This window comes from Camarhynchus parvulus, chromosome 25 (genome assembly GCF_901933205.1).
Source record: "Camarhynchus parvulus chromosome 25, STF_HiC, whole genome shotgun sequence".
NCBI classification, from domain to species: domain Eukaryota; kingdom Metazoa; phylum Chordata; class Aves; order Passeriformes; family Thraupidae; genus Camarhynchus; species Camarhynchus parvulus.
Genome location: NC_044595.1, coordinates 1840241 through 1858289, shown reverse-complemented (window position 1 = coordinate 1858289; position 18049 = coordinate 1840241). Strand labels below are relative to the sequence as shown.

Sequence of the window (18049 nt, the reverse complement as noted above, 5' to 3'; positions counted from 1 at the left end):
GTCCGACTGTTCCCAAGGTCTGATTGTTCCCAGGGTCTGGCTGTTCCCAGGATCCAGCTGTGCCCAGGCTCCGGGTGTTCCCAGGGGATCCGCGGTGCCACAGGAACGGCTGTACCAGGGCACACGGCTGTTCCCAGGCTCTGGCTGTTCTCAGGGTCGTCTGACTGTTCCCCAGGTCTGATTGTTCCCAGGGTCTGATTGTTCCCAGGGTCTGTCTGTGCCCCAGAATCCAAATGTTCCCAAAATCCGGCTGTTCCCAGGGTCTGACTGTTCCCGGGATCCAGCTGTGCCCAGGGTTTGACTGTTCCCAAAATCTGGCTGTTCCCAGGGTCTGATTGTTCCCCAGGAATCCAAATATTCCCGAAATCTGGCTGTGCCCAGGCACCGACTGTTCCCGGGATCCAGCTGTGCCCAGGGACCGACTGTGGCTAAATCCAGCTGTTCCCAGGGTCCAGCTGTTCCCCAAACCCGGCTGTTCCCAGGGTCTGGCTGCTCCCAGGCTCTGACTGTTCCCAGGAATCCAAATATTCCCAAAATCTGGCTGTTCCCAGGCGCCGACTGCTCCCAGGGTCCGGCTGTTGCCAGGATCAGGCTGTGCCCGTGGAGGCTGTTCCTGGTGTCCTTTTGTCCCCAAATTCCGGCTGTTCCCTGGGTCTGGTTTTCCCTAAACTCCATTTGTCCCGTGTCCAGTTGTCCCAGTGTCCGCCTGTCCTCAGTGTCTGGCTGTCCTGTGTCCATTTGTCCCCAGACTCCGGCTGTTTGGGCTGTTCCCAAACTCCGGCTGTTCCTCCTCTCCCGGTGTTCCAAATTCCGGCTGTTCCCAATCTCTGGCTGTTCCCGCCCCCCTCCCCCCCGTCCCCATCCCCCCCCAGTGTCCCCAGTTCGGTGCCAAGGTCCCCTCCCAGTACCCCCCCCCCCCTTCCCGGCTTTATCTCCATGGCAACCGCCAAGGGCAGCTCAAGAACGGGGGGAGGGGGGGCAGGGACACCAGTGACACCAGTGACACCAGTGACACCAGTGAGGGACACCAGTGACACCAGTGACACCAGTGAGGGACACCAATGACACCAGTGAATGACACCAGTGGCAGCAGTAACACCAGTGACACCAGTGAGTGACACCAGTAACACCAGTGAGGGACACCAGTGGCACCAGTAACACCAGTGACACCAGTGAATGACACCAGTAACACCAGTGGCACCAGTAACACCAGTGAGTGACACCAGTGGCACCAGTCCTCACCAGTTATCGGCTCCCCCAGCCCGCCGCTCCGCTCCCTGCGCCGGCCGCGCCCTCCAGTGCCGCCCAGTATCCTCCCAGTATCCTCCCAGTATCTTCCCAGAACAGAGCCCGGCCCTCCCCGTGCAGCCCCACACCCTCGGTGCACACCAGTAACCCCAGTGCACACCAGTAACCCCAGTGCACACCAGTCCTCCCAGTCCGGACCTGCACCCCCACTACCTCCCAGTCTGCCCCAGTTTGTCCCAGTACCACCCAGTCCGCCCATTGTCCCCAGCACCTCCCAGTCTGTCCCAACGCCCCCCAGTTCCCCCTGTGCTGTTCTTCCCAGTGCTCCCAGTCCATTCCAGTCCCCCGGGCTTCATCCCAGTCCCCTCGTGTCCTCCCAGTGCCTCCCAGTCCATCCCAGTGCCTGTCTGTTCCAGTCTCCCCAGTTCTCCCAGTGCCCCCAGTCCATCCCAGTCCTCCCAGTGCCAGCCTGTTCCAGTCCCCCCGCTGCTCCCAGTGCCTCCCAGTCTGTCTCAGTGCTCCCAGTCCCTCCCAGTTCCCCAGTCTGTCCCAGTTCCCCCAGTCCCTCCCAGTTCCCCAGTCCGTCCCAGTTCCCCCAGTCCATCCCAGTCCCCCAGTCCATCCCGTGGCCAGTCACCCCGGTCCTGCCGCCTTGCCCCCCCCTCTTTGTCCCCAGTCCGTCCCTCGGTTGTCCCCCCCCTGCCCCCCCAGTCCCCGCTGTCCCCCCCGTGTCCCCCCCGCTGTCCCCCCCCGCTGCCCCCCAAGCTGAACAAACAGCGCTGACGCGGGACCGGGGCCCCGTGCCGGGACCGTCCCCACGGGGGAGCCGGGACCGCCCCACGGCCCCCCCCGCCCCCTCCCGGACCTCAGCCCTGCCCCCAGCCCCTCCCACTCCGTCCCAGTTCCATCCCAGTCCATCCCAGTACACCCCAGTCCCACTCAGTCCTTCCCAGTCCCTCCCAGTCCATCCCAGTTCCCCCCACTCCTCAGACCCCCCCAGTCCTCCAGACCCCCCAAGTCCCCCCAGTCCATTCCAGTCCCCCCCAGTACACCCCAGTCCCACTCGGTCTTCCCAGTCCATCTCAGTCCATCCCAGTCCTTCCAGTTCCCCCCAGTCCTTCCCAGTCCCCCCACTCCCCCGCTTCCCCAGTCCATCCCAGTCCTTCCCAGTCCCTCCCAGTTTCCCTCCCAGCCCCCCCCTCCAGTCTCCCCCACTATTCCCAGTTTCCCTCCCAGTCCCCCCCGGCCCCGCGCAGCTGCTGCCCGTGGGCGGCAGGAATGCGACAGCCGGGGGGACACGGCGGGGACAACACGAGTGACACACGCAGGACACACGGACAGGACACGCGGGGGTCTTGTGGGCTCCCTGTGCCCCCGGTGCCGCTGGTTTGGGGGGGGTCAGCCCTCTGCCCCCCACGCGTGACGAGAGGGGGCGGAGTCGGGGGCGGGGCTTTGGTGGCGCTCAGCCCCCGTTCGGCTCCTTTCGGATCCGTTCGGCTCCGTTCAGCCCCGGCTCGGCCCCATTCGGGTCCTTTCGTCTCTTTCGGCTTCGCTCGGCCCCATTCGGGTTCTTTCGGATCCGTTCGGCTCGGCTCGGCTCCTTTCGGCTAATTTCGCTTCAGCTCGGCTCCTTTCGGCTCTGCCCGGTTTTCTTCGGCTCCTTTCGGCTCCGCTCAGCTTCGGCCCGGCTCCTTTCGGCCTCACTCGGCTCCTTTCGGCTCCTTTCGGCCCCGCTCGGTTCCGCATCCCGCAGCAGCGCCCCCCACCCCCAATCTGGGGGGATCCCGTGGGGAAATTGGGGGGAGGGGCAATGAGGGGGAACCCCCTGCCCACCCTGAGGGTCCCCATGTCCTTGGAGAGACCCCGACCCCCACCCTGTCCACCCTGGGGGTCCCCATGTCCTCGGAGGGGTGGCACTGACCCCTTCCTGCCACCCCTGCAAGATTTGGGGTCAGGGAACCCCGATTTCACCCCAAATTCCTCAGTGGAGCCTCTGGATTTCCCCTCCCCCGAGGCCCCAAACCCAGAGACACCCCAAAAACCCAGGGACACCCCAAATCCACCGCCCGCACCCCAAAATCACCACCACCATCAGAACTGGGGGGGATTTTTAATAAATAAATTCGTGTTTTGGGACCATCACTGCAACTCAGGGCTGGCTGGGGTCCCGTTGGTCTCATGGAGGATTTTGGGGTCCCCCTCCTCTCCACAAACTCAGGGACACCCCAATCCCCAGGGACACCCCAAACCCACCACTCACACCCCAAACCCACCACCACCATCATAAAGGGGAGGATTTTCACTATTTACACCCAGATTTTGGTGGCATCACCTCAACTCGGGGCTGGCAAGGTCCCGTTGGCCTCCTGCGAGATTTTGGGGTCCCCCTCGTCTCCACAAACCCAGGGACACCCCAAACCCACCACCACCACCATCATAAACAGGGGGAGTTTCCCTATTTACACCGGGATTTTGGTGGCATCACCGTGACTCGGGGCTCGTCAAGTTCCCATTGCTCTCATGGGGGATTTTGGGGTCCCCTTTGCCCCCTGAGCTCAGGGACACCCCAAATCCACCGCTCACACCCCAAACCCACCACCACCATCGTAATGGGGGGGATTTTCACTATTTACACCCAGATTTTGGTGGCATCACCTCAACCCGGGGTTGACCAAGGTCCCTTTGCTCTCCTGAGAGATTTTGGGGTCCCCCTCGTCTCCACAAACCCATGGACACCCCAAACCGCCACCACCATAATGGGGAGGATTTTTCCCTATTTACACCGGGATTTTGGTGGCATCACCGCGACTTGTGGTTGGCCAAGGTCCCATTGCTCTCATGGGGGATTTTGGGGTCCCCCTTTGCCCCCTGAGCTCAGGGACACCCCAAATCCACCGCTCACACCCCAAACCACCACCACCACCATGACTGAGGGGATTTTCCCTATTTACACGGGGATTTTGGTGGCATCACCGCGACTCGGGGCTGGCCAAGGTCCCGTTGCTCTCGCGGGGGGACATTTCGGGGTCCCCCTCGCCCCCCGCGGCCGCAGCCTCGTCCAGGCGGCTGGGGATGGACCAGTACAGGTGGGCATCGCGGCGGGCGGCGGCGGCTGCCAGCTGGCGGGCGCTGCAGGCCGGGGTGGGCACGGGCACCGTGTGGTGGAAGCCGCCGTAGTCCACCTCGTAGAACCCTTCCTCCAGGCTGAGCAGCGGCGTGAAGCGGTGACCCCAGAGCACCTCGTCCGCCAGGTAGGAGCTGCGAGCCTGGCACGTCATCCCTGGGGGGGCACGGGGTGGGGGGAACCCCGATATCTGAGTCAGTCAGGGCACGGGGACCCCGATACCTGAAGGTTCCTGACCCCAGAGCACCTTGCGGGACCCCAACACCTGAAGAATCCAGGACATGGGAAACCCCAAATCTGGTAGGAGGGGTCTGTGAAACCCCCAGAGTTTGGGGCACCCCGATATCTGGGTCACTCAGGGCAAAGGGACCCCAATACCTGAATAACTCAGGGTATGGGGACCCCAACACCTGAAGGTTCCTGACCCCAGAGCACCTCGTCCGCCAGGTAGGAGCTGCAAGCCTGGGGCACGGGTTGGGGGGCACCCCAATATCTGAGTCACTCAGGGTATGGGGACCCCAAATACCTGAAGAATGCAGGACACAGGAAACCCCAAATCTGGTAGGAGGGGTCTGTGAAACCCCCAGAATTCGGGGAACCCCAATACCTGAGTCACTCTGGGCATGGAGGACCCCAATACGTGAATCACTCAGGGCATGGGGCACCCCAATACCTGAAGGCATCTGTCCATGTGGAGATGATACGTCCCCACTGATGTGCCCCCATGGAGACAATGTGTCCCCATGGACGTGATGGGTCCCAAGAAGATGATGTCCCCATGGAGATGAGGTGTCCCCAAGAAGATGATGTGTCCTCATGGAAATGTTCTTATGGAGGTGATGGGTCCCCATGGAGGTGATGTCCCCACAGAGATGAGATGTCCCTATGAAAATGTGTCCTCATGGACGTGTCCCCATGGATGTGTCCCACAGAGATGACGTGTCCCATGGAGATGATGTGTCCCACGAAGACAATACGCCCCCACAAAGACGATGTGTCCCTTGGAGATGATGTCCCCATGGATGTTTCCACACAAAGATACCACGTCCCTGTGCCACCAAGGCGTCCCCGTGCCACCGAGGCATCCTCGTGCCACTGAGGCCTCCCTGTGCCACCTAGATGTCCCCATGCCACCAAAGCATCCCGGTGCCACCAAGGTGTCCACATGCCACCAAGGCGTCCCCATGCCACCAAGGCGTCCCCATGCCACCGAGGCATCCCCATGCCACCTAGATGTCCCCATGCCACCGAGGTGTCCACATGCCACAAAGGCATCCTCGTGCCGCCAAGGCATCCATGTACCACCAAGGCATCTATGTGCCACCGAGATGTCCCCATGCCACCAAGGCGTCCCCATGCCACTGAGATGTCCTCATGCCACTGAGATGTCCCCATGCCACCAAGGCATCCATGTGCCACCAAGGCGTCCCCGCCCCATTTACCTGTGGCCTCCACCATGCCCTCGAGGATGACGACGATCTCGAAGTCGTCCCTCTCCAGCTGCCCCCGCGACACGTCCCAGAAGGGGCTGCGCTCGTCGATCTCGTGGCTGATGATGAGCGGCGACACCAGGAAGAGCCGATCGTCGCCGGTCTCGAATCCCACGCTCAGGTCGGTCTGGTCGAGCGGGATGAACTCGCCCTCCTGCGTCTGCTTGGACTGGATGAGCTTGGCGCGGATGGAGGCCTCCACGATGTGCGAGTCGCGCAGGTCACCCACGCGGAACATCAGGCACAGGCGGTCGTCGCGCAGCGACACCACGGCGTGCGAGGAGAACACCAGCGTCTCGGCGCGCTTGTTGGGCTGTGAGATCTTGACGAACATGCAGCCCACCATGAAGGCGTTGACCATGGAGCCCAGGATGGCCTGCAGCAGCAGCAGCACGATGCCCTCGGGGCACGTGTCCGTGATGACGCGGTGGCCGTAGCCGATGGTGGTCTCGGTCTCGATGGAGAACAGGAAGGCCGACACGAAGCCGTTGAGGTTGTTGACGCACGGCGTCCAGGTGTGGTCACCCAGGTGCTCCAGGTCGCCGCGGCTGTAGGCGATGACCCACCAGATGAGGCCGAAGAAGAGCCAGGTGAGGGCGTAGGCCAGGATGAAGATGAGGAGGCTGAAGCGCCACTTGAGGTCCACCAGGGTGGTGAAGATGTCGGTCAGGTAGCGGTAGGTCTCGCGCACGTTGCCGTGCTGCACGTTGCACTTGCCGTCCTTCTCCACGTAGCGCTGGCGCTTCCGGGCCCCCGCGCCCCCCCCGGCCCCCCAAGGGCGGCGTTTGGGGGCCTGGGGGGGTTGGGGAGGGGGCTTGGCCTCGGCCGGGACCCCCGTGGGGACCCCCTCGGGGACCCCGCAGAAGGCGGCGTTGTCCTGAGCCATCGGCGGCGGCTGGGGGGGGACAGGGGGTGAGGACTGGGGGGACTGGGATGGGGAAAGGGGGGGATAGAGACCCCAAACTGGGATGGGGAAAGGGGGGGATGGAGGTGCCAAACTGGGATGGGGAATTGGGGGGATGGAGACCCCAAACTGGGATGGGGAAATGGGGGGATGGAGGTGCCAGACTGGGGGGACTGGGATGGGGGAAATTGGGAGATGGAACCCTCAAACTGGGGAGATTGGGGTGGTCATGGTCCCTCCAAACTGGGGGAACTGGGGTGGGGAAAGGGGGGGATGGAGGTGCCAAACGGGGGGGACTGGGATGTGGGGAAAGGGGGGGATGGAGGTGCCAAACTGGGGAGACTGGGACAGGGGGAATGGAGCCCTCAAACTGGGGGATCTGGGGTGGGGAAAGGGGGGGATGGAACCCTCAAACTGGGGAGATTGGGATGGTCATGGTCCCTCCAAACTGGGGGAACTGGGATGGGGAAATGGGGGGATGGAGACCTCAAACTGGGGGGACTGGGAGGGAGGAATGGGGGGATGGAGGTGCCAAACTGGGGGAACTGGGAGGAAGGAATGAGGGGATGGAGCTCCCAAACTGGGGAGACTGGGCTGGGGAGAATGGGGGGATGGAGACCTCAGACTGGGGGGACTGGCACTGGGGGGATGGATGGACCTCCCAGACTGGGGGGACTGTGAGGGAGGAACGGGGAGATGAAGGTCACGGACTGGGGGGGACTGGCGTGGGGGAAATGGGGGATGCAGCCCTCAAACTGGGGGGCACTGGGACAGGGCCTTGCCCACGCACCGAGCTCCCCCCTTGCACACTCACCCCGGGTCACGCGCGCACCCCCACCCCCCCTTACCCCCCCTTTACACACGCGTGTGCCCCGGGGGGGGTCCCTCAGGCACCACCCCCAATTCCCCCCTCCCTATTAATTCCTGGGTTTTGGGGGGGGCCCGGCCGGGTTCGGGGGGGACATAACCGGGGCTGGGGGGTGAACCGGCCGGGTTTGAGGGGGCACAGCCGGGTTTGGGGGGGGGCATAACCGGGTTCGGGTGTGCCCGGCCGGGTTCGGGGGTCTCCCCCAGCCCCCCCGCGCCCCCCGCCCGATCTCACCGCTGCCGCAGCCCCGCTCGCTCCGCGCTCTCCCGGCCCCCCCGGCCCCGTTCCCCGGCAACGGCGGCGCTCGGATAAAAATACCGGGAGCCCCCGCCCCCCTGGCACCCCCCCACCGCACGGACAACCGGCCCGGGGGTGGCCAGCGATAGCCCAACCCCCCGCCCCGGGATCGGCTTCGCCCCCATCATCAGCGCAACCCCCCCATAATTAGCGCAACCCCCTCAAAATAATTAACCCGGGGGGGTTCCTCATTAGCCCAGCCCCCCCCGACCCCGGGCTCAGCTGCACCCCCCGAATTATCACAGCCCCTCCATCCCATCATTAGCCCAGGCGGCTCCTTCATTAATTAGTCCTTCATTAATTAGCCCTTCATTAATTAGCCCAGCCGCCCCTGCGCTAGCCCAGGCCTGCCGTTCGCTCCCTCGGATTAGTGCCCCCCCCATAATTAGCCAGGGGGTGCCCGTCATTAGCCCAGCCCCCCCCCGGCTCAGCCCCTCCCTCCCCCCCTCATTAGCCCAGACCCCCCCTCATTAGCCCAACCCCCCCTAATTAGCCCAGACCCCCCCTCATTAGCTCAAGCCCCCCTCATTAGCCCAGACTCCTCCTAATTAACCCAGACCCCCCCTCATTATCCCAGACCCCCCCTAATTAGCCCAAGCCCCCCCTCATTATCCCAGACCCCCTTCATTAGCCCATAGCCCCCTCATTAGCCCATAGCCCCATCATTAGCCCAACCCCCCCTCATTAGCCCAAGCCCCCCCACTCATTAGCCCGTGGGGGGTCCTCTGACAGGCCCCGCCCCCCCTCGGTGGCCCCGCCCCGCGGTCACTCGCCCGCCCCTCCCCCCCCCCGGGGGGACAAAGGATCTTTGTGGCCCCGGAGCGGCCGGGACGGGCCTGGCGTGGGGCAGCCACGGACACACGGACACACTGACCATCCACCCACGGACGCATGGACATATGGACATATTGACCCACGGACACACTGACCAACACACTGACCAGCCACCCACGGACACACACTGACCAACACACTGACCAGCCACCCACGGACACACGGACACATGGACACACTGACCAGCCACCCATGGACACACGGACACTGACCCATGGACATATGGACGCATGGACCGTCCGCCCACGGACACAGGGACACACAGACACACGGACACATGGACATACAGACACTGACCCATGGACACACGGACATATGGACACACTGACCAACACACTGACCATCCACCCACGGACACACAGACACACTGACACACAGACACACTGACCATCTACCCATGGACGCAGAGACACAGTGACCATCCACCCCCATGGACACACTGACCTACGGACACATGGACACGTGGACATGGGACACACAGACACACTGACCATCTACCCACGGACACACGGACACACGGACACACGGACACACGGACACACTGACCATCCACCTATGAACACACTGACCATCCACCCACGGACACACGGTGTAGCCCCAGGCACTCCCCGGTGCCCTCAGTACCCTGCCCGGACCCTCCGGGACCCCCTTGGAGGCACCGATGTCCGGGGGACCCCTATGAGACCCCCGGTGCCCCCGCCGCGACCCCCGGAGCCGGTGCCTGGGCATCACCACCGGGACCCTCCCGGTGTTCCCGCCGGGACCCTCAGGGCCGGTGCCGATGCCTGGACAACCCCACGGGGACCCCAAATGACGGTGCCGGTGGCCGGGGGACCCCGCTGAGATCCCCGGTGCCCCCACCGGGACCCTCAGTGCCCCCACCGGGACCCCCGTTGCCGGTCCCGATGCCCGCACCCCCCCACCCCCTCCGGTGCCCCCATGGCGGTGCCGGTGCCCGCGGGCGGGGTCCCCCGGTCCCCCCCCGTGCCCGGTAACGTGACCCGGTGCCGGCCGGCTCCTTTTCCACCCCATTAACCCCCGGCCCGCCCCCGGCGGCTCCTCCCCGGTTCCGCGGGGGGGGGGGTGCCCGTCCCGCCGCCGCGGCCCCGCCGAGCCATAAAGCCCATGGGGAGCCTGCCAGGCTGAGCACGGCGGGACCCGCGACCCCCCCAGCAAGGTAAGGGCGGCCCGGGGGGGGTCCCCGGGGGTCCTCCATCCCATCCCGGGGGGTCCCGAGGGCGGCGGGCACCGGCTGGTGGAGCTGGGATAGCTGGGATGGCACCAGTGCTGCAGAGGGGGAGCCCCGGCACCCCTTGCCCCCCTCGGTGACACCGCAGCCCCACATCCCCGTGTCGCCATCACCCGTGAGGCCACGTCCCCCTGTCCCCATGTCCACCCATCACTGGTCCCCAAATCACCGTGTCCCAAGTCCCTCATGCCCACGTCCCCAGATCCTTGTGGCCCACATTGCCATGTCCTCGTTTCTCTGTATCCCCATGTCCTGATGTCCCCATGTCACGTACCACCCTGTCCCTGTGTCCCTGGATCCCCATATTCCCATATCCCTGTGTCCCCATATCCCCATATCCCTGGATCCCCATATCCCTGTGTCCCCATATCCCCATATCCCTGTGTCCCCATATCCCAATGTCCCCATGTTTCCCCATTGCCATGTCCCCATGTCCTGATGTCCCCATGTCCCGTACCACCCTGTCCCTGTGTCCCTGGGATACGGGATATCCATTCACCCATATCCCAGTGTCCCCATGTCCCCATTCCCCCATCGCCATGTCCCCATTTCCTTATATTCTCCCATATCCCAGCACCCCCATGTCCCCATATTCCCACGTCCCCATATTCCCATGTCCCCATGTTCCCCCATCCCATGTCATGTATCCCCAGGTCTGATGTCCCCAAGGACCCTGTCCCTTTATCCCCATGTCCCCATATCCCCCATCCCCATGTCCCTGAATCCCTGTGTCCCCCATTCCTCTGTCCCCATGTCCCCATACCCCTGTGTCCTGTCCCCCGTGTCCCATTTCTGTGTCCCCCTGTGCCCCACATCCCCATGTCACACATCCCCAGGTCCTGCGTCCCCAAGGCCCCTGTCCCTTTATCCCCTTGTCCCCGTGTTGCTGTGTCCCCACATCCCCCCACCCTTTTGTCCCCATGTCCCCATGTCCGGGGTGTGGGTTATCCCGGGTGTGGGTTATCCCAGGTGTGGTTTATTCTGGGTGTGGGTTATCCTGGGTTGGGTGTCCCAGGTGTGGGTTACCCAGAATTTGATTTATCCCTGGTGTGGGTTATCCTGGAATTTGGGTTATCCCAGAGTTAACCCACATTAACCAGGTGTGGGTTATCCCAGGTATGAGTTATTCCAGGATGTTGGTTATCCTAGCTGTGGGTTATTCCGAGTGTCCCAGGTGTGGGTTATCCCAGAATTTGGGTTATCCCAGGTGTGGGTTATCCTGGGCGTGCATTATCCCAGGTGTGGGCTAACCCGGGTGTGGGTTATCCCAGAATTTTGGTTATCCCCTGTGTGGGTTATTTGAAGTGTCCCAGGTATGAATTATCCCAGGTGTGGGTTATCCGGGGATGTGGGTTATTCCAAGAGAGGTTTATCCTGAAATGTGGGTTATCCTGGAATTTGGGTTATCCTAGCTGTGGGTTATTCCAGCTGCGGTTTATCCTGGTTGTGGGTTATCCCAGCTGTGGGTTATCCTGGATGTTGGTTATTCTAGGTGTGGGTTATTCCAGCTGCGGGTTATCCTGGAATTTGGGTTGTCCTGGATGTAGACTATCCCAGGTGTGAGTTATCCCAGGTATGAATTATCCCAGGTGTGGGTTATCCCAGGTGTGGGTTATTGTGGTTATCCCAGGTGTGGGTTATCCCGGGTGTGGGTTATCCCAGGTGTGGGTTATCCCAGGTGTGGGCATTGACAGTGACAGAGGAGCCGCAGGACCCCCGTGGTGGCTGTGACAGTGACAGGGGACCCCTGGGACAGTGACAGGGACCTCTGTGACCCACACTGGGGTGGGTGATGGGGGCCCCGTGTGGTGACAGTAGCAGTGACAGTAACGATGGGAGGGTCCATGTGTCCCCTCGGTGACAGTGGCATTAATCATGTGCCCCCCTCGGTGGGGGTGGCAGTGGCAGTGGGGTCTCTGTGCCACCTCTTGGTGGCCCTGGAGGTGTCAAGGATGCCCCGGGGCCCCTGCGTGGTGATGGCAGTGGGAGTCCCTGTGCCCCCCTCGGTGGCAATGGGGGCCCCCGTGCCCCCTTGGTGACAGTGCCATTAACCCTGGAGTCCCTGCATCCCCTTGGTGGCCCTGGCGGTGTCACGGGCCCCCTCTCAGTGACAGTGGCATTAACGATGGGGGTCCCTGTGACCCCTCGGTGACAGTGCCATTAACCATGGAGGTCCCTGTGTCCCTCTTGGTGACAGTGCCATTAACCGTGGGGGTCCCTGTGCCCCCCTCGGTGACAGTGGCATTAGCGATGGGGGTCCCTGTGCCCCCCTCGGTGACAGTGCCATCAGCCATGGGGGTCCCTGTGCCCCCCTCGGTGGCAGTGCCATTAACCATGGGGGTCCCTGAGTCCCTCTTGGTGACAGTGCCATTAACCGTGGGGGTCCCTGTGCCCCCCTCGGTGACAGTGCCATCAGCCATGGGGGTCCCTGTGCCCCCCTCGGTGGCAGTGCCATCAGCCATGGGGGTCCCTGTGTCCCCTCGCTGGCCCTGGCGGTGTCGCGGGCCCCCCGGGACCCCCGCGCTGGCGGTGGCGGCCGCGCGGGGCTCTGCATCTTAACGAGGGCTCCGTCAAAGCGCCTTTGTCCCCCCGCCAGCCCCATTGAAACCTCGGCTCCGGCCGCACAATGGCCCCACTGTCCCTGTCCCCGTCCCTGTCCCCCCCCCGCCACCGCCACCCCCCCCACCCCCGCCGCACCCACCCCGCGCCCCCCTCCTCAATTCGGGGACCCCTCCGCGGGGCTGGGGGGCCGCTCCCCTTCCCCCCCAGATCCCAGTTACCCCAGTTTGGAGCAGCCCCGCGCCCCAGTTTGGGGGCGGGGGGGCGGCTGGCGGGGTGCCCGGTCACGCCTGGCACCGCCGTGGCGTGGGAACGGTGCCCGCGCCGCCGGTGCCAGCGGGACGCGGGGAACGGGGACGCGTCCCTGGGGCCCCCCCCAGTCCTCCTGTACCCCCCCCCCCCATGTAGGGCCGGGCCTTTGCGGTGACCCCCAAAGTGACCAGAACCCCCCGAGGGGAAACTGAGGCACGAGGGGGGTGTAGAGGGGGGGGTTAATGGGTAACCGGTTGTGCCGCGGGCACCGGGAACAAGCTGCGGCTTGTCCCGAACCGTGTCCGGCCACCGGAGCACGCCCGGGGGGCACGGGGGGCACGCGGGGCCCTCCGAGGGGGCGGGGACACCCGAAAATGGGGCAGGGGGTGGGGAGACCAAAAATGGGGGGAGAAGGGGGGGGTCAGGAGCATAAAGAGAGGGGTCGGGACCACCCTAGAGGGGGACAGGGATGGGCAGAGACCCCCAAACAGGGGGTGGGGACACGGTGGCTTTGGGGACACAGTGGCTCTGGGGACTCGGTGGCTTTGGGGACTCGGTGGCTCTGGGGACATGGGGGGGGCTTTAGGGGGCACAGTGGCTTCAGGGACATGGGAGGCCCTGGGCACCCCAGGAACTTGAGGACACAGTGGGACTCTGGGGACAGCTGGTGGCTCTGGGGACATGGGGGGCTCTGGGGACCCCCAGGAGCTCCAGGACACACAGTGGCTTTGGGGACACGGTGGCTCTTGGAGGACACAGAGGCTCCAGGGACATGGGGGGCTCTGGGGACACAATAGCTCTCTGGGGACATGGGGGGCTCTGGGGACCCCCAGCAGATCTGGGACGCATGGTGGCTTTGGGGACACCCAGTGGCTTTGGGGACATGGGGGACTCTGGGGACACGAGGGGCTCTGGGGATATGGGGGGCTTTGGGGACATCGAGGGGTTCTGGGGACCCCAGCAGCTCCAGGACACCCAGTGGCTTTGGGGACACGGTGGCTCTGAGGGGACACGGTGGCCCCAGGGACCCCCACAGCCCCTCTGGGAAGGAGCAGCTCCATGTCCCCTCTTTGGGGACCCCGCTGTCCCCTCTGTCCCGGCTGCCACCACCGTCCCTCCCAGGACCTTTCTCTGACAGTGGCAGTGCCACTCGTGTCCCCCAGCCTTGGCTGCCACGGGGACACCGGGCTCCAAGGAGACCCCCCCGTGGTGCCACCACCCCCCGGTGTCCCGGTGTCCCCGTGTCCCCGGCACGCTGCCCCTTCTGCGGCGGAAACGGTGGCGGGGCCAGGGGCTGGCGGGGGCTGAAAGGGCCTTTTTTGGGATGGGGACACCGGGACACGGGGACACCGGGACACCGGGGAGGCGCCTGGCGCTGCCCCCGGCCGTTTGTCCCTGTCACCTCCCATTCATCCCCTTCCTCTTCCTCCCGGACGCCCGGGACACTTCCACGGCCACCGGAGCTGCCAGGGACAGAGGGGGACACGGGGGGGGACACGGGGGGACACCAAGGGATTTGGGATTTGGGGGGAGCACGTGGAGGGATGGAGGGACGTGGGGATGGACAGAGGGATGGACAGAGGGACATGGGGATGGACAGCTACAGGGATGACCCCCTGGTTCCCCCCCGTGATGTTGTCCTCCATCTGTCCCTCCCCTGTCCCCCTTGATCACCCCCTCCCCTGTCCCCCTTGATCACCCCCTCCACCTGTCCCTGTGTCCCCCTTTGGTGACACTGCCCTACCTGTCCCTCGCGTGTCCCCGTGTCCCCACAGATGATGTTCTCCCCATGTCCCTCGCCTGTTCCCATGTCCCTACAGATGACCCCCTCCATCTCTCCCTGTGTCCCCCTTGATGACCCCCACCTGCCCCTGTGTCCCCACAGATGATGTTCTCCACATGTCCCTCACATGTCCCCCGTGTCACCTCTGATCACTGCCACACCTGTCCCTCACCTGTCCCTGTGTCTCCTGCAGATTTCCCTCTCCACTTGTCCCTCACCTGTCCCTCATGTGTCTCCTCATGTTCCCACAGATGATCTCCTCCATGTGTCCCTCCCATGTCCCTCACGTGTCCCCAGACGATCTCCTCCACCTGTCCCTCACCCGTCCCTCATGTGTCCCCACAGATGACATTCTCTACATGTCCCCCACCTGTCCCCCACCTGTCCCGCAGATGATCTCCTCCATTTGCCCCCCACCTGTCCCCCACCTGTCCCCCACCTGTCCCCCACCTGTCCCTCACCTGTCCCGCAGATGATCTCCTCCATTTGTCCCCTACCTGTCCCCCACCTGTCCCCACCTCTCACCTGTCCCTCACCTGTCCCGCAGATGACGTCCTCCACCAAGGTGTACTACAGCCAGACCACGCAGACCGACAGCCGCCCTCTGATGGGGCCGGGGCTGCGGCGGCGCCGCGTGCTGACCAAGGACGGCCGCAGCAACGTGCGCATGGAGCACATCTCGGACAAGCGCTTCCTGTACCTCAAGGACCTGTGGACCACCTTCATCGACCTCCAGTGGCGCTACAAGCTCCTGCTCTTCTCCGCCACCTTCGCCGGCACCTGGTTCGCCTTCGGCGTGGTGTGGTACCTGGTGGCGACGGCGCACGGCGACCTGCTGGAGTTCGAGCCGCCCGCCAACCACACGCCGTGCGTGATGCAGGTGCACACGCTGACCGGCGCCTTCCTCTTCTCCCTCGAGTCGCAGACCACCATCGGCTACGGCTTCCGCTACATCAGCGAGGAGTGCCCGCTGGCCATCGTGCTGCTCATCACCCAGCTGGTGCTCACCACCATCCTGGAGATCTTCATCACCGGCACCTTCCTGGCCAAGATCGCTCGGCCCAAGAAGCGCGCCGAGACCATCAAGTTCAGCCAGAACGCCGTGGTGGCGCAGCACGACGGCAAGACCTGCCTGATGATCCGCGTGGCCAACATGAGGAAGAGCCTCCTGATCGGCTGCCAGGTCACCGGCAAGCTGCTGCAGACCCACCTGACCAAGGAGGGCGAGAGCGTCCGGCTCAACCAGCTCAACGTGGACTTCCAGGTGGACACATCCTCGGACAGCCCCTTCCTCATCCTGCCGCTGACCTTCTACCACGTGGTGGACGAGGCCAGCCCGCTGCGGGACGTGTCCCTGCGCTCGGGGGACGGCGACTTCGAGCTGGTGGTCATCCTGAGCGGCACCGTGGAGTCCACCAGCGCCACGTGCCAGGTGCGCACGTCCTACCTGCCCGAGGAGATCCTGTGGGGCTACGAGTTCACGCCGGCCATCTCGCTGTCGGCCAGCGGCAAGTACGTGGCCGACTTCAGCCTCTTCGACCGCGTGGTGAAGGTGGCGGCGCCCTGCTGTCACCACGAGGCCGTGCGGTTCGGGGACCCCGAGAAGGTCAAGCTGGAGGAGTCGCTGCGGGAGGCGGAGCGGGACGGGGAGGGGGCCCCGCTCAGCGTCCGCATCAGCAACGTCTGAGATGGGGGGACACGGAGGTGACATCGGCGCCGGGGCCAGGGGCGGCAGCGGAGCGAGGGGGTGGTGGCAGATGGTGGAGGTGTCGCTGTGGCTGGAGGTGGCACCAGGGTCAGGGGGGTGCCAGCATCTGGGGGTATCACCGCATTCAAGGGGACATCAACATCTGGAGGTGGCGCCAGGGTCAGGGGGGCGCCAGCATCTGGGGGTGCCACCAGCCCCAAAGGGACACCAGCACCTGAGGGTGTCACCAGATTCAAGGGGACACCAACACCTGGAGGTGTCACCAGCACCAAAGGGACATCAGCATCTGGGGGTGCCGCTGGATTCAAGGGGACATCAACATCTGGGGGTGTCACCAGCCCCAAGGGGACACCAGCCCCAAAGGGACATCAACATCTGGGGGTGTCACCAGCCCCAAAGGGATGCCAGCGTCTGGAGGTGTCATTGGATTCAAGGGGACACCAACATCTGGGAGTGTCACCAGTGCTGGAGGTGCCACCAGCCCCAAAAGGACACCAACATCTGGAGGTGACACCAACATCTGGAGGTGACACCAACCCCAAGATGCCACCAATGCCTGGAAGTGCCACCAGGTCCTGAAGGTACCACCAGCCCCAAAGTGTCACCAACACCTGGAAGTGCCATCAGTGACTGGATGTGTCACTAAGCCCTGGAGGTGTCCCCAACCACTGGAGGTGCCACCACCAACATCTGGAAGTGCCACCAGCCCCAAAGCGTCACCAACGCCCAGAAGAGCCACCAGCCAAGATTCCATCAGTGCCTGGAGGTGCCACCAATGCCTGGAGTGTCACCAATCCCTGGAGGTGCCACCACCCCTGGAGCGCCACCACCCCTGGAGTGCCACCACCCCTGGAGCGCCACCACCCCTGGAGCGCCACCACCCCTGGAGTGCCACCACCCCTGGAGTGTCACCAACCCCTGGAGGTGCCACCACCCCTGGAGTGCCACCACCCCTGGAGTGTCACCAAACCTTGGAGGTGCCACCACCCCTGGAGGTGCCACCACCCCTGGAGTGCCACCAAACCCTGGAGGTGCCACCACCCCTGGAGTGTCACCAACACCTGGAGTGCCACCAAACCCTGGAGGTGCCACCACCCCTGGAGTGTCACCGCCCCTGGAGTGCCACCACCCCTGGAGTGCCACCAACCCCTGGAGGTGCCACCATGCCTGGAGTGTCGCCACCCCTGGAGTGTCACCAAACCTTGGAGGTGCCACCACCCCTGGAGTGCCACCAACCCCTGGAGGTGCCACCATGCCTGGAATGTCACCCCCCCTGGAGGTGCCACCAGCCCCCAGGGTGCCGCTGCTCCCCCACCTGCCAGGGGAAACTGAGGCAGGAGACCCCCCACAGGCCCCCCAAGCGCTGGAGCCCCTTCCCTGTGCCCCGCCCACTCCGGGCAGTGTCGGGGGTTCCCCCCGGGGGTGTCACCGATAATCGGCCACCGTGTCCCCTCCCCCGCCGCCCGTCGCTGCTGCTTAACGTAGACCCCGCAATTAACGCGGCCCCCCCGCGCCGGGGCAATTAGTGCCACTAATTAAAGGTGTCGGTAACGAGGAAGGAGCGGGATCCCCCCCCCCAAAGCCGCCCCTCCCTTGGGGGGGCCCGAGCTCGGTTTGGGGGCAGGCGGGGGGAGGGGCAGGAGCTCAATAAAGGTGACGTCGATGGTGGGGGGTGTCCCCAGTGTCCCCCGATGTCCCCACTGTGACCCCCCCAATGCCCCCACTGTGACCCC

General features: G+C 64.4%; 2 protein-coding genes across 3 annotated transcripts; one reads left to right on the top strand and one right to left on the bottom strand.

The window, feature by feature from the left end:
- Positions 1-4074: 4074 nt before the first annotated feature.
- KCNJ9 (potassium inwardly rectifying channel subfamily J member 9) lies at positions 4075-6748 on the bottom strand. Its single transcript, XM_030965155.1, has 2 exons — positions 5815-6748; positions 4075-4528 (listed from the first exon to the last, which is right to left on the bottom strand). The coding sequence occupies exons 1-2, from the start codon at positions 6746-6748 to the stop codon at positions 4218-4220; spliced, it is 1245 nt and encodes a 414-aa protein (XP_030821015.1). The 3' UTR covers positions 4075-4217.
- A 3115-nt stretch (positions 6749-9863) lies between these two features.
- KCNJ10 (potassium inwardly rectifying channel subfamily J member 10) lies at positions 9864-17051 on the top strand. Of its 2 annotated transcripts, XM_030965169.1 has the most exons (3): positions 9894-9942; positions 11507-11587; positions 15156-17051. In XM_030965169.1, the coding sequence occupies exon 3, from the start codon at positions 15156-15158 to the stop codon at positions 16293-16295; it is 1140 nt and encodes a 379-aa protein (XP_030821029.1). In that variant the 5' UTR covers positions 9894-9942; positions 11507-11587; the 3' UTR covers positions 16296-17051. The 2 variants fall into 2 exon arrangements, with proteins under 2 accessions (XP_030821028.1, XP_030821029.1); XM_030965168.1 differs by lacking the exon at positions 11507-11587 and having other exon boundaries at positions 9864-9942.
- The last annotated feature ends 998 nt before the right edge of the window (positions 17052-18049 follow it).

What these genes read in the sequence shown, in the direction of transcription:
- KCNJ9 (XM_030965155.1), bottom strand. Translation starts at nt 6,748, where the DNA reads ATGGCTCAGGACAACGCCGCCTTCTGCGGGGTCCCCGAGGGGGTCCCC. An exon ending in GGGCATGGTGGAGGCCACAG is followed by an intron (nt 4,529 to 5,814) that starts GTAAATGGGGCG and finishes GTGCCCCCCCAG; the next exon opens with GGATGACGTGCCAGGCTCGC.
- KCNJ10 (XM_030965168.1), top strand. Translation starts at nt 15,156, where the DNA reads ATGACGTCCTCCACCAAGGTGTACTACAGCCAGACCACGCAGACCGAC.